This window comes from Poecilia reticulata, chromosome 3 (assembly GCF_904066995.2).
Source record: "Poecilia reticulata chromosome 3, P_reticulata-male-v2, whole genome shotgun sequence".
Taxonomy (NCBI): domain Eukaryota; kingdom Metazoa; phylum Chordata; class Actinopteri; order Cyprinodontiformes; family Poeciliidae; genus Poecilia; species Poecilia reticulata.
This window is the reverse complement of record NC_088832.1, coordinates 10,745,776-10,759,265: the sequence shown is the minus strand read 5'-3', so window position 1 is coordinate 10,759,265 and position 13,490 is coordinate 10,745,776. Positions and strand designations below refer to the sequence as shown.

The following is a 13,490-nucleotide window of genomic DNA, read 5'->3' as shown; positions in this document are numbered from 1 at the left end:
TCCTATTTTTGTGTTTAGTTTTTTTTTCCAGCAGAGGTGCCTGTTACTATTGCATGCTTATCATTATTTATGTTTCTTTGGCCACGTGAGCTGCGAATCAATGACGAACTACAAGGTTAGCAGCCAAACAATAAAAATGTTTCTATGTTGTGCATTTATATCAATTTGTAAAAATGGAAAAGAAAAAAAGAAAAAGTTGTTTAAAGACGTCCAAATTGTTTACTGTGTCTACAAAGGTTACGTCTTTAAACGATTTGATGTTGTCATTGTTCTTTAAAGATGCAATAAGTTAGATGTCATCTTCTGAAAACAACAGAACCTCCTCTCTGCTTTGGTATATGTCAAACCTCCAAGATTTGTTTTGTAAAAAATTTTATTTTATATTCATCTGAAAAGTTTTTGGGGGGTGGGGGGTTCTGATGCAAATGTGAGTTTATTTTAAAAAAAAAAGAGCTAATTAAATTCTCAGTGTAAATGTCATCTTTTCATGCCGTTTTATTTATGTTACAATCATTAAACCTGCTTAATTTACTCATGTTTATTCTCTAAATACCCTGTGATAAATCTAAATAAGTAATGATGTATGAATTATTAAATAATAATTACAGTATTCAACAGCAGTCTGGTTCTTGTTACAACCCAGCACAGCTGGAGTCAGAAGACTTACAATAAGCAACCAGCTGAACCCCGGATTCATTTGATTTAATGAAAGCGCAATGATTTACTAGTTTAAAAACATGTCCAGGATTTAAAAAAATGAAGTTAAACATATGATGTTGATTTTGTCTTGAAAGAGTTAAAGGTTGATCCATTTGGGTAAAAAAAATAAATATTTCCCTTACAGCGTGATATGTAACACAACACAAGGGGGCAGCATTTCTCTCTAGTTCTGTCTGATTCCCTCAAAAATCGTTTTTGGTTTTAAGACACTACTTTGGAGATTTCTGTTTGCATATAATTGATAAAGTAATTAAATGTTCCCAGAGTTTAAGCAAAGCAAACAATGCATGAAAGGATGTGCATAGTTGTTGCTGAAAAGAAGGAAAACTGGAGGAATGTGTTTTAAAAGCAAATAGCAGCAACTTACCATATGTTTTCAGAGCTGCAAAACACTAAAATTGTGTGAAAATTGTTTTTCACTCTAAATATTTGCTTTTTTTATTGTTGCTTTGTAACTCAATGAATACACACACACACAAAAAAAAATATTAAATCAGTCATTTCCCTCATTTTATATTAATTAGCGATGCATTTTTTATTACTGGAAAGCCTGATCAGACACCTTTACTACAAGGCATAACTTGTGAACATGATGCATCTGTGAAATGAGCGACACAGCAAAAGGTTTGCTGGTGTGCCTCCTCCTCTCACCATCCAACATACACAAAGTGCTAAAATCCCTTATTGAAATTCTCCTGCTGCTATTCTTTCTCATTTAGAGCTTCAAGGGCTGTCAGGTATGTGCCAGTCACAGGTATAATAGGTGCCTGATTTAGAGCTGATTGACAGCAGTTGTCTCCACGGATCCCGCAACTTTGATGAGTTTGCGTGTGCTTCAAGCATCAGCATACCAGAACGTTGTCCCTTCAAGGCGAGGCCCGTGGAACAGGAAGACTAGAAGCTGGTGTCCACCTGCAGAGTGACCGTACTATTTTGTGACAGCCATTGTTCCATTTCTAGACTTATGACCCAAGTTTCGTGCTGCAAGAGTGGTGAAGATAAAGACAGACCACAAGACGGTCCATCTTTTTGGAGTTGTTTTCCAGGAAAGCCTGAGGTCACTTTGAGATCTGCAAAACCTTACCACAGACAAATCTCTTATCACACTGCACAAGGCCATTAGGAAGCCTGCACGAGTGTCCTTTAGCGTCTAACTTGTTTATGCAGGTTTGTACAGCACCAACAGTGGAACTTAAGAGACAAATACACGTTCTGCCTGCAGAAGCTGGACGGCAGAACGCAGAGAAGAGAACGCTGCATGTCCTTTGCTGCACAGATTCTGTCACGACTTTCAAGGGAGGCAGTGAGAAAGACAAAACAGAATTTGATGCATTAACAATCTCAACACTGATATATCGGAATGATAATCTGGAGAAAGTTTTAATCCCTTGTGCAGGTTCTGGACCCTTGCACTGTACTACAGTATGGAATGGGCAATGTATGACGCTGAAGGATATTTTAGCACAATTTTATCTACACATTTCCTGTGATGCTTATTCCAAGACTACGAGAGCTTTATAAGTTGTACCTCATAGTGAAGGTGACTAATCGCACTTTCAAGCTAAATAAGATACATCTAAAGGTGTAAATGATGATCTGTAATAACATTTATAAATGTTTTTTATGTTTAGTAATGGAATCCCTGCCAATAACAGACTGATAAAATATAAACACATATTGATCAATATTTTAAATTACCTTATACCCTTAGTCAAAATTGTACACTGCTATGAAAATGTTTGGAAAGAATCCTGCATAAAATGCAAATGAACACCTTTGAAATTATGCAGAATGATTTATTGTTTGTTTTTTTTAAACATAGCCATCATTTCTTCTTCATCTGTTGCAAAACAGTAAAACATGAGATTTTGAAGGGTTTTAACACAGAGTAACTGCAAAAAGAAGAAATAAAACAATTTACAAAGCAATCCAAAAAAATCTAAGTCAGTTGTTCAAATAAAAATGAGAAATTGATGCAAAAGAAAAAGTCTTGAAGAAAGAAAGAAAAAAAACCCAAGAATAATCTGGTCAAACTTTATGCCATTTGCATTAACACAAAGTTATCAAAAACTAGTAAATGTATGCCACCGTCTAAAAAGCAGCAAAATTATATGGCTTAGTTGACAAATCAGACGTTTGGACTATTTTACTTTATAAAACTTATATTATGCGTGGTCTGTCTTTCATTTGCATAGTCTTAAGAAGTCAGATTTCATTAGCAAATGATAACATGTTAAGATTCAATCAAATTTATATTTCTGTTTTTATTGGAAACTGTTGACAGATTCTTACTTAAGTGATCATAAAACATGATTATATGCTTTATTTGGATAAAAACCCTGAGAACACCTAGTTTAATATAATCCCAAATAAGTTAAATGTATAGGTGGTGAAACAAAAAACTTAAGATTTTTTTTTTGTTTTTTTTGAGAATTATTATGTGCGGGTGATGACATTACTCCGGGTGTCTCTGTTTCAGGTAAACCTGGTTACATTTTTCCTTGTTCTGTCCCAGGACGTCTTCTACGTTTCCCAACTGCACCACACAGGGAAGTCCCGCCCCCTGAGAGCTCCCGTTGGATGAACTGCCAACTGCCGTGCTCATTCCCGTTTTGATTGGATGAGCAGATTGTCAAGCGAAACGCAACCAGCGTTTACAGTTAAAAGCGTCAGGTGAAACTCGGGTTGTGAAGACGAGGGAACAGATGAAAAAAGAAACTTTACTGGTTCGAAACTTTTAGGTCATTTTGCGGTATATTTATGAACTTTAGCGGTGGAGAATACTTTTAATATCACAGACAAGCACATTACAAGATGAAGAGCTTCATAAATCGACGGAAAAAACACGAAGTTACCATCACAGTAAGTTGGATACTTTGGTTTAGCTAATATCCCTGCTTTTATCGTTGAACTCAGGCTAGTTTTGAGCTGAACAACGCTACTCTTGTCAGGCGTTGTGTTTCTATACCAGGGGTTATTATCTGTAACCCTGGCCTCCCCCTTCCTAGCGACCACATTATCCGCGGTCATGTTCCCACGGTGGTTGTGGTCTGTTTGGGAAAACACTTTAAGCACCTGCAGCTCCGCACGAGATGCGGATGTGGAGCGGTACATTTTGAAATACCCAGCACGGATTTGGGTCAGTGTATCTTTGACCTGTTGACTCTTTCTTCACCACTGGATCATGCTGTTGTTAATCACAAAGTGCAGTTTTAAAACAAAGTCGAGGTTTATTACAGGTCAAATCAATGCGCCTGTTATCGTAGAAGCTTTCAGAGCTCACACGGTTCCATTTTTTCAGACAAATCTCTTGGTTCTTTTGGCATTTTGCCCTTTATTTAACTCGGCAACCACTATAAGAAGTGACCCGGTTTAGTGTGAACCTGAAAATAACACTATTGAGTTGTTGATGTTATATTTATGTTTTTTTTCCCTTGCTATCCATTTTTGCTATCTTCTCAGACATAACATTTGTGTCGTTTACAGTCTGTCTTTATCATACTCTGCTGCATTTTGAAATTATTTAGAGATGGCATACTGATAACTAAACGTGAAAAGAAGACGGCTGAATATTCAGTTTAATTTAGATTTGAATCACTAACAATACAACAACATGTCCAAAGGACATCGTCAGTTTAAATGTGTGGAGATCTGAGTTTTTTTGGCCTACGCTGATTTGCGTTTTTCTTCTCTCTGTTTTCCTGATTCCGATTCATGTTTTCAAAGGACTATGACAGAAAAAAGTTTATCCAGTTTCTCTGAAAGAACTAGTAGTTTTCAAGCCAACTGAAAATGAAGGAAATACAAGATTTGGCAAGACAACCGAAGTATGTCCCCATCTATAATCTATAATCAAGCTTAAAGTAGGCAACTTTTGGATTCATAGACGAATACTGGCTTAGTTTCATACTTTGGATGTATTTAATGAACAGCAAAATAATATTCTGGTGGGTTTTTTTGTTTTGTAATGTCCGTCAGAGGAAACCAGCGGATTTAATCAAATCTTTTTCCCTGTACTCGCACCACCAAGTAAACAGCAACATATAGTATGGAACAACAGCTACACACAAGATAATAACAAAAAAAAATGCTCTTCCTCATTCTGAACAAATACAAGGCAGGAACAACTCTCTTCTACCAGGAAGACATTTGCCTTTTACTATGAATTGGAGGAAAAAACAGGTTAATATCTGCAATAAATGCTAATAATTTACAAGTAGAGAGCAAATACGGAGTATTAAGCCAAATTTTTTAGCAGCATTTCAAAAGTATTTACTGGCAAATATTATCTGTTGGTGAAATAACACTATGCCAAACCCCCCCCCCAAAAAACAGAACTAACTCCAAATTCCACTGAACTTTAAAACTGCATTTCTGCACCAGTGAATTTCAAGGGTGCCACAAGATACAGACATTTCTGCAGCATTTCTAGTAAATGACTCTTGGGCTCCATGGCACCTAGGATACATGCAAGTCCTTCCAGGAATGTTATTCTTGCCTGTCTAAAATATGGCCTTGTACAAAATGCTGACACCTGTAGGTGTGCTACCAAATGTATAGTTTCCTTGTTATCCTTAAAAACTGAATTAATTCTTTATTATTTAGCTTGGTCTCTAAACTTTACTTAACAAAGAGTCATTACAATTCTGCACAGTCCGGCTTGGAGTGGGTGTTTTGGCACTACACACTGCTTCCTCTGTCCAGCAATTACCATGAAAAAGACATGGAGCCCATAAGATCTTTGTTTGGCAAACTGTCAGGCCTCATTCTGTTTAAAAGGGAAAAGCAGCCATTCAAAATATATAGTTTTTTACTTTTATTTTTTACCTGAAATGAAGGCTGTCTCGCTATCTCTGAGAAATGCAGAGGGTACCATTTTAGAAATCAGGACGAAAAAAGAAAACCAACTTATTTCCCAGCAGTACTTTTATAGTGACCTCCAGCAAAAAAAAGGTCATGGTAAGCTGTGTTGCGGAAACAGTCGTGACATTTTGCTCACATTTTGCTAGGTCTGTGTGGAGATTTCATAACAGCCATTTTATTCCCCCGTGAAGGCGAGATACCACAAAAAAAAAAAAAACAAACCCTCAAGCACACGGACAGAACTGAAGGCACTTTTAAAGAAAGAGGTGCTGCTGTAGCTTATTGAAAATTGATGTGCTGCCAACTGTAAAGAGCATAGTTGTCATACAATGCGTTGTGACTCATCACTTTTGATCCATTTCTATCAGAAAACCTTGGCTATTCGTGTGCATCACAGCCATAAATCAACCTTGAAGCTGGGAGAAATTAAGTTTCATTGGAAATATGTTGGATGACAGTTAGGCCATTGTGACTGTAAAGGAACATAACCTATTCCTGCTGGGAAAATTGTTATGAAAACATCAGCATTTTTGGACTGGGAGTGGTATGAGCAGATGGAAAAGAAACTTGGAGGAATTGCAAAGTGTTGTGTGAAAACATTCATCTTCACCAACTTTACTTTGTGTTGAGTGCATCCTAAAGTATTTGGTGATTAATTTACCTGTGTACCTATCTCTGCTTTCAAGTCACATCTCTATCCTTTATTTAACTTTGGTTTTATTGTGTTCTTTATTGTTTTTGAATCACCGTGTGCAAATAAAGCTTTGGTAAGACCCTGTTTTAGCAAAGGAATGCCAACTATGCCCTCATACGCCTTTTAAGGGATATATAAAACAAAGCTGAATATCTAGCAGTCTGAATACAAAATACCAAGGTATTCTTCTAATACCGGCTGTGGATTTGATAGAATGAGAGCTTGTTGGTTTCTGTTCACTCAGGTTTCTGTTTTTCCTTTTGTGTGTGAGGCCTTTTATTCTAGAAAGCCTCTCATGTGTATTGTCATTTGGATCTGTTCTATTTTTGTAAAAGAAGCATTTCTCGCTTGAAAAAGTTGAAGATGACTGCATATGCTGTTTTCGTATTTTGAGTTTGTTTTCTTCATGTTTTTAGATAAGTATTGAATGTTCTTCAATACTTATAAAGTAAACATGTGTTCAATACCTTCAGATAATGCAACAGAACATCTAAAAGTGTCTTGTTTCTCTTGTAGCTTTTTTCCACTTAACACGTGGCTCAGTTCAATTGGAATCGAAATGAAAATTGATTTGTTCAAAGTACTTATCGGCATCAAAGCAACATTTAAAAGGCATCCAGAGAAGATACAAAGACAGGGATGTTTTTATGCAGATTCCAATCAAATTTCTGGCAGTGGTGCAGCTGACATTCCTCAAAAATCATATCCTTCCAGAAAAGCAGTAAGAATTCCCACACATAGAGCAATGTAGTTCAAAAACCAGCCCAGGTGTGTTTAGCAATCATTTCAGTTTATGAGGCTGTTTTTAACTGTCCAAAATGACAAATGACTGATTTAATATCTACCCAGGCTTCTTTTTTCCTACATTGATTTCAGCTTCCCTCACTGCCCTATCGTACTAGTGGTAAAGCTTCATTGTCAACAGGGGGCAATATTAGGAGAACATTGTAAAATAATGTGATTTGACATAACGATGACAAGTGCTCTCTGCTGTAAATATGAGTCTAGATAATGTGGAATGTGTAATTAAGGTTAACTAGTCTTAAATGAGCTGTTTTGCTTCGAGAGAAGTCTACGCCGGTTCGCACGCCGCTTGTTGTTTCAGTCAACGTCTGCATTGTCGCTTCAGGAAATCCTCTGTTTTATATGTGCAGTCGAGCCAGAGAGACCTAAACCTCTCCGTTGTGCAAACCGGTTTGTTCAATTTCTTTGTGACGGAAATAATATGCTCATCAGTCATCGGTTGTTCAGCTTTGATGAAATGTCAGTCAATGGGTGAGGCGTGGCTGCTGGTGTTTTGATTTCTTCTCGCACTGTAACCATGATCAAGGACTTTTTCCTTATTTTTCCAGGTGGAGTTTAACATTGAAAGTTTATCTTGCAGACTTGTAGACTCCAGCTTCCAATGGTTGTGATGGTGATCTGGTTCTAATCATGTCAACACATGGCTTTACAAGACCTAAGGAAAACCGTGAGCAAAATCCTTCGCACAGTTTTAGTGATGTGCGTTGATCTTAGCTGCTCCTGACAGCCATGTAATAACAGAAACCTGTACATTGTACATATTGTGGTACATGCAGAAAATCGTGTATTAACACCAAAGTGTGTTACTTCTGCCAGAATAGATGACCAGAACATCACCCCACACTCCACAATCACCCTGCGGGAGGCTGCATTACGCTATGTTTTGGGAATGTGTTGGACTCAGTGATGCTTGAAATAATGTGATGGGGATAGAAAGTTACAGAATTACAGTTCTTCTGAAATATTGTGTTTAGATAAGAGAAAGACAGAAAGAGAGTGGGCTGAAAAGAAATGTTCAAAAACCACACCCCATGTGACTTGCTGACATTCGGGTTAATAATCTTAGACATATTTCAGCTCTGCACTGGTCTGAGTGTGTGGTGGTGGTGATGATGATTACATTTTTCATGTCAGTCATTCTCATGCTTTTTTTTTATCTTACAAGTGTTTCTACATGTAGCTGAAAAGTTTGTTGATGTTTTAACATCTTTAGAGCTTATTTTTGGGAAGTTTAACTTTAGTTAGGTCTGGTAGAACTGTGGTTTTCCAAGAATATGGTTTAGAATTTTATTCATGATGCTTTATCGACATTTCTTGGCATCAAACATATATTTACATTGTTCTCTCTCTGTCTCCCAGTGACCTTAGCTGTATAACACATCATGTTTGCTCTGAAAATATGTCCAACACTATAAAATTTGGAGTGGGTTGCAAACCGCCCAGCTGTACGCACCCACATGTTTTCGTGTTATATTTCACCATCAGTGCAGTTTCTCATTCTGCCACTCTAATCAGCTGATTCCAACTCCATGGAGACAGAACTGTCTGCAGGGGAAGATGAAGCAGATATGAGTCGAGAGCTTAAACACAATACATCAAGCAGTTGAATGTGGTTGGGTTGTACGCTTTCATAGCAGAAACATACATGCACATACTTACAGATGAGTACAGCATGTACAGGGAGTATTTTTGTCACAAGGGCAACTGTAAAATCACAATTAGATAAGCTCAGTTCTGCTCTAAAAACTCTGCTGTGCTCATCTGATTCACCTTTATTGTTCAGATCCAGCTGCCTACTTAGGAGAGCTGCAGAAAGATATGCTATTCTTGTTCAGAAAGATGTACATTTAAAAGACCACAGGCACTAAGTAGAGGTAATGACACAAAATAACAGTATTTTATGAAAAAAAGGTGCAAAAGGTTATTGCATTAACCTAAAATTCAGTTTATCCTATTCTACACTGCACCTTTTTTTTTGTAAGAGTCGTAAAAAGTACTTTTATCTACCATAGCTCAGGGACAATATAATGGAAAAAATGTAGAGGTTCTGAAACAGCTGACTAGTTGTGGAAGGCTTTTTTTTTTTTTTTTTTTTTTTTTTTAAAGGATTGCTACTTTAAAATCTGGTCATCACAAATGGTGTTTTTGTTTAGCCCCCATAAGCCCTCAGATGGCTCGAACGCTGAGCTAATGAGAAACTTTCTATGAGGCAAAGGCGCAGCAACGCAGTGTAATGAAGGAAGTAAATCAAGGATTAAGCAATCAATCCAGTATGTGCTGTTCTACCAGCACAGCCAGGCGTATTCTTCAACTTATAAAGCAACTTGCCTCCGATTTCACTAACAGTGGAGTCAGTCATTGAAATCCTTTTAGGGATTCCAAATCTTTCTGCTACCTGTAATCTGAAAGTCTCACCCTGTGACTCTAAACATTATTAAAAATCAAAATTCGCACTTGGTATGTCTTGAGAGATTGTATTTCTGAAATGTTTCTGTTCCCCTGGCTCTTTCTTTGTACATTTTCTTTCTCTCTTCTTCCTCATTGATGTGAAATGTAAGACTGTCCTTCGCCCCCCTGAAGCACGGTTTTGCAGAATAAGTTGCTGGGCTGATTGTCCTAAACATGATTCTGTCAACAATACAAAGAAGATGCTGGATATGTTGTGTGATAGCTGAAGCGGCTCCAACTCCAGCTTTAAAGCTGTTTTCATTTTGTTTAAGGAGGGCAGGGTTTGGAGAAGAAAACATTCTTTCCGGATGCCACCAAACGTTTTGCGTAACGAGTTTGTGCTGAATGAGAACTGATTTCATTTTGAACCACAGCTGGCAGTTTATCAGAAAACCATTTCATTTCCCCGGGTTAGATGGTTGTTGCTTCAGAGGAAATCAATAACTCTTGCAACTTTACTTCACTTGGGCCCTTGGTGGACATTTACTGTTTTAAAAATACTCAAATTACACATTTTAAAATGCAGTTTGGTACGTGAACTAGATTTCACTCGCGCCATTACAATTTCTTCCTGATTCAAAGCCATCACAACTACTTCAATCTACTTTTGGCAAATTGCTTAATCAGTGATATTGTTTCTTTTGGCACTTTTGCTAGTGGTATAGCCACAAATCATAGCCAAAAGTTTCAGCTTAATCTTCCTTAAACAAGTTCAGATTTCAAATCAATCCCACAAATATTTAGAAGTTTTATTTCTTGGCAACAGTACAAATGTATGTACTTGCTATGTATGTTAAAGGGGTCCAAATACAGCCATGCCTCCAAAGGTGAACAGTGGCATGCAATGTGTTTTAGCTCTTTGACCTGATGTGTCGTTAGTTATTTGAGAAGACATAAAAATCCATCAAACATCTAACTCTGTCAATGCGTTTTTGGCTTTTTGTGCCACTTTGTTCTGTCACCTTCTTCTTGTTGCACGTCGAGGCTTTTAGAACCGGCTACTCTTTGGAGACTTCAGTAATGGGTTCCTGCTGCTGCTGCTGCAGATTTTACCCCAGAAATGTACATGAGTTGACTTTAGTTTTTTAGAAAGCCTTTTAGAGCAGAACAGCAGTACTCCGAAGGACATGGCGCGTCATTTCATAAGTGGATGTGATTGTTTTGTCTGGCTGTCCAAAACGACTTGTCATGCAAAAGTGAATAAATATTCATGTCGTGACGTGTTTTTTAGTTTATCATTACTTTCTGATAATTTCGTTGCGCGAGCAAGAAGTACCATTTTAAAACGATTGCTTAATTGTCAAAGCTGCAATTGTAAAAGAATATAGTTTTTTTTTTTACATACTCCTGTGAAGGGTTGTTGTGTTGCAGTCTCTTAAACCTATAAGGGATCTCCCAAACTGCTAAACCTTAAAGACTTAAAGGCTGCAGTTTTGCATCACCCAACTGGTTGCCTTTAATCTTTGCCAGAAGGGGTGAGGCTTGATGAAATCCTCTTTTTTTTTTTTTTTTTGCCCTCCTGCTTTTTAAACATATGTCTACTCTTTGGGGCTTGGATTATACAGATTTACTCCTTATTTATGTTAATCTGTTCTCTGATTAGAGGTCTGTTCAGGGTGACAAACTAAAACACCGGTGTTAAAAAGAAGAAAAAAAATGATGGCATTGTTTAGTCTTGCTAGATGACAGAGTAAAGATTGTTCACCAACTCTTTGAAAAGAATGCACTGTCTCTCTGTTTCTTTTGTTTGTGGTCTGAACCCTAAACAGCCAGGTATAGAAGGCCTCTCGGCAGAACACACCCACTTCACTGTCAGGTCCACTGATTTCTCATCCCCCCTTTTGTTTTTTGTCGAAATTCAAAAAGAAAATAGTCTTAATGCTTGAGCCTACTGGGTAAACACGAAGGTCTATTCCTTAATGCATAATAAATGCTAGTGCATATCCTCACATGAGTAACATTAGTTCATACCACATCATCTGCAATGTCGTTTTTTTTTTTTTTTTTGCAAAATCTGACAAATATATTGAGAACCACCTTCAGTATGTTTCTAAAAATTACAATGCTTATGATTATTCTTGGTGATTCGGTGATCAGACTTCCTGATCCTTCATCTGTGTGCTGTAGCTTCTTCTAGCACAGATTATTCAGCATAAACAGAAACCAAAATCATTTGTTTACATCCTCTTTCCATGCAAGTTGCACGTTTTTCTTTTGTATGAGTTAATGTTCTTTGTCCGGTTTAAAGTTGATACATTTTAATACAGCTAAATGTAATCAAAATTGGATGAACTAAAATTTATTTGGTTGGCTGCAAAAAGTCCTACATATTAAGTATTAACATATTAACGTTCATATCTTTAATTTATTGTTACCTGACTTGAAGAAATTATGCTTTATAGCAGACTTGGGCATAGTGGTTTTGAAGCTATTGCTTTAAAACCATTAACATTTTATGTACATGTCATGTTGCTCCTACAATATAAAATTTAAGAATATTCCAGGGAAAGTTGGGGACTGAGTGGAGTTTGGTGTGGGTTTGCTCTCCACTCAATCCCGCCTTCCCTGTTCCATCCTACACTTGTTTGTTGATAATTATAGGTTTAAAACTAAAAATTTCACACATTTGAAATCATTTTGTCATGCTAAAAGTTTTAAGCGACATGTCTGTTATGCAACATTCAGACTATCTTAACTGAACCCAGCCGATTAGCAGCTAATATAAGCATTGAATGTTATTCCATAAAGAGGAAATTATCAAGAATTGATAATATTCTATACAGTAATCACTTTTACTTAAATTCTATTTCCAAATTAATCAAATATGTATTCCAGTTTTCTCTGGTGTTCCTCTAAAACTCTCTATGTTCTTTTGTTTAAGCTGCTCCAGAATATTTATTTTATTTATTTGTTTTTGTTAACTTGGCTGAAGCTGCATTTAATTGAATTTTTTTTTCCTAAATGTTTTTACTTCCAAAAAACTATTTGTAATGTGTTGACTATGGCTGGCTGTCTGCACTCTATGTTCTCCAACAAAAGAAAGTCATAGACTTGTCTGTAACATAATATTATTTCAGCAGGGGGCTTTCAATAAACATGTTTATTTTAAAAGACTGAAAATATTTATGTTGACCAATTATTACAGCCAACCTCATTGATTATTACATTAGCAATTCCTGGCAGCTCTATTTTGAGTAACGTATCGGGACGGATGTGGACAATGGGGAGCAAACTGTAAGCGAGGATCGGTACAAGAATATAATCGGCTGAATGTTGGTTTGGCTGAGCAGTAAGTGGCAGTCGAGCGACGTATGATTTTTAGGATTAAGGTCTGGCTCCACGGGAGCTGCCATGAGGTCATCTCAGCAGAGCTGCCCGTCTGTGTTCCCATGCTGTGCCTGTCCTGGGCTGCATGGAGCTCAGAGCTCAGTCATGTCAGAGTCGCCGGGGAACACAAATGTGCATGTTGTGATAAAGTTACTCCTTGTGTTTCCGATTGTTTGTCATATTTGATTTTTACGTCATCATCAACTGAGGCAGGCTGTGTGATTGATGCACTGTGTTTGTTGCATCATTTAGAGAAAGATAACTTGTGTGGGGGGTGCGGGGGGGACGTCAGATAGAGGACTGAGTTTACTGACTGAGTTTGGGTGGGCTTGGGCTGACATCAGCTGTTCCTCGCCTTCACACACACTTGCACATAGAACCAGTCATGCTGAGCAACAGGAGCACAAAGATTTTTGCTGATGTGGAACAAACTGGCTCAGATAAAGCCTCTTTAAACCATTCTCTCTCTGTTTGCATGCTTTCTTCTCTCTCCAGATTATTCTTTAAGAGTCTCTAAGCTATGAAAAAATGTGATGCAAGTAACAAAACTAAATTGTCCAGAAGCTTAGTTCAAGTAGTGTTGCTTTTTTTTTTTTTTTGTCAGTAGCCTACAGTCAAACTGAAACAGCATTTT

General features: G+C 37.3%; 1 protein-coding gene across 2 annotated transcripts in view; it reads left to right on the top strand.

Moving 5' to 3' along the window:
* Window positions 1–3,361: 3,361 nt before the first annotated feature.
* uacab (uveal autoantigen with coiled-coil domains and ankyrin repeats b) overlaps window positions 3,362–13,490 on the top strand; it is a 38,352-nt gene continuing 28,223 nt past the window's right edge. The window contains exon 1 of one of the 2 annotated variants that reach the window (XM_081605056.1): window positions 3,362–3,582. In XM_081605056.1, coding sequence (XP_081461182.1) covers window positions 3,535–3,582 — 48 coding nt within the window. In that variant the 5' untranslated portion in view covers window positions 3,362–3,534. The remainder of the gene's footprint in view (window positions 3,583–13,490) is intronic. The other variant, XM_008404642.2, reaches the window with a different exon arrangement.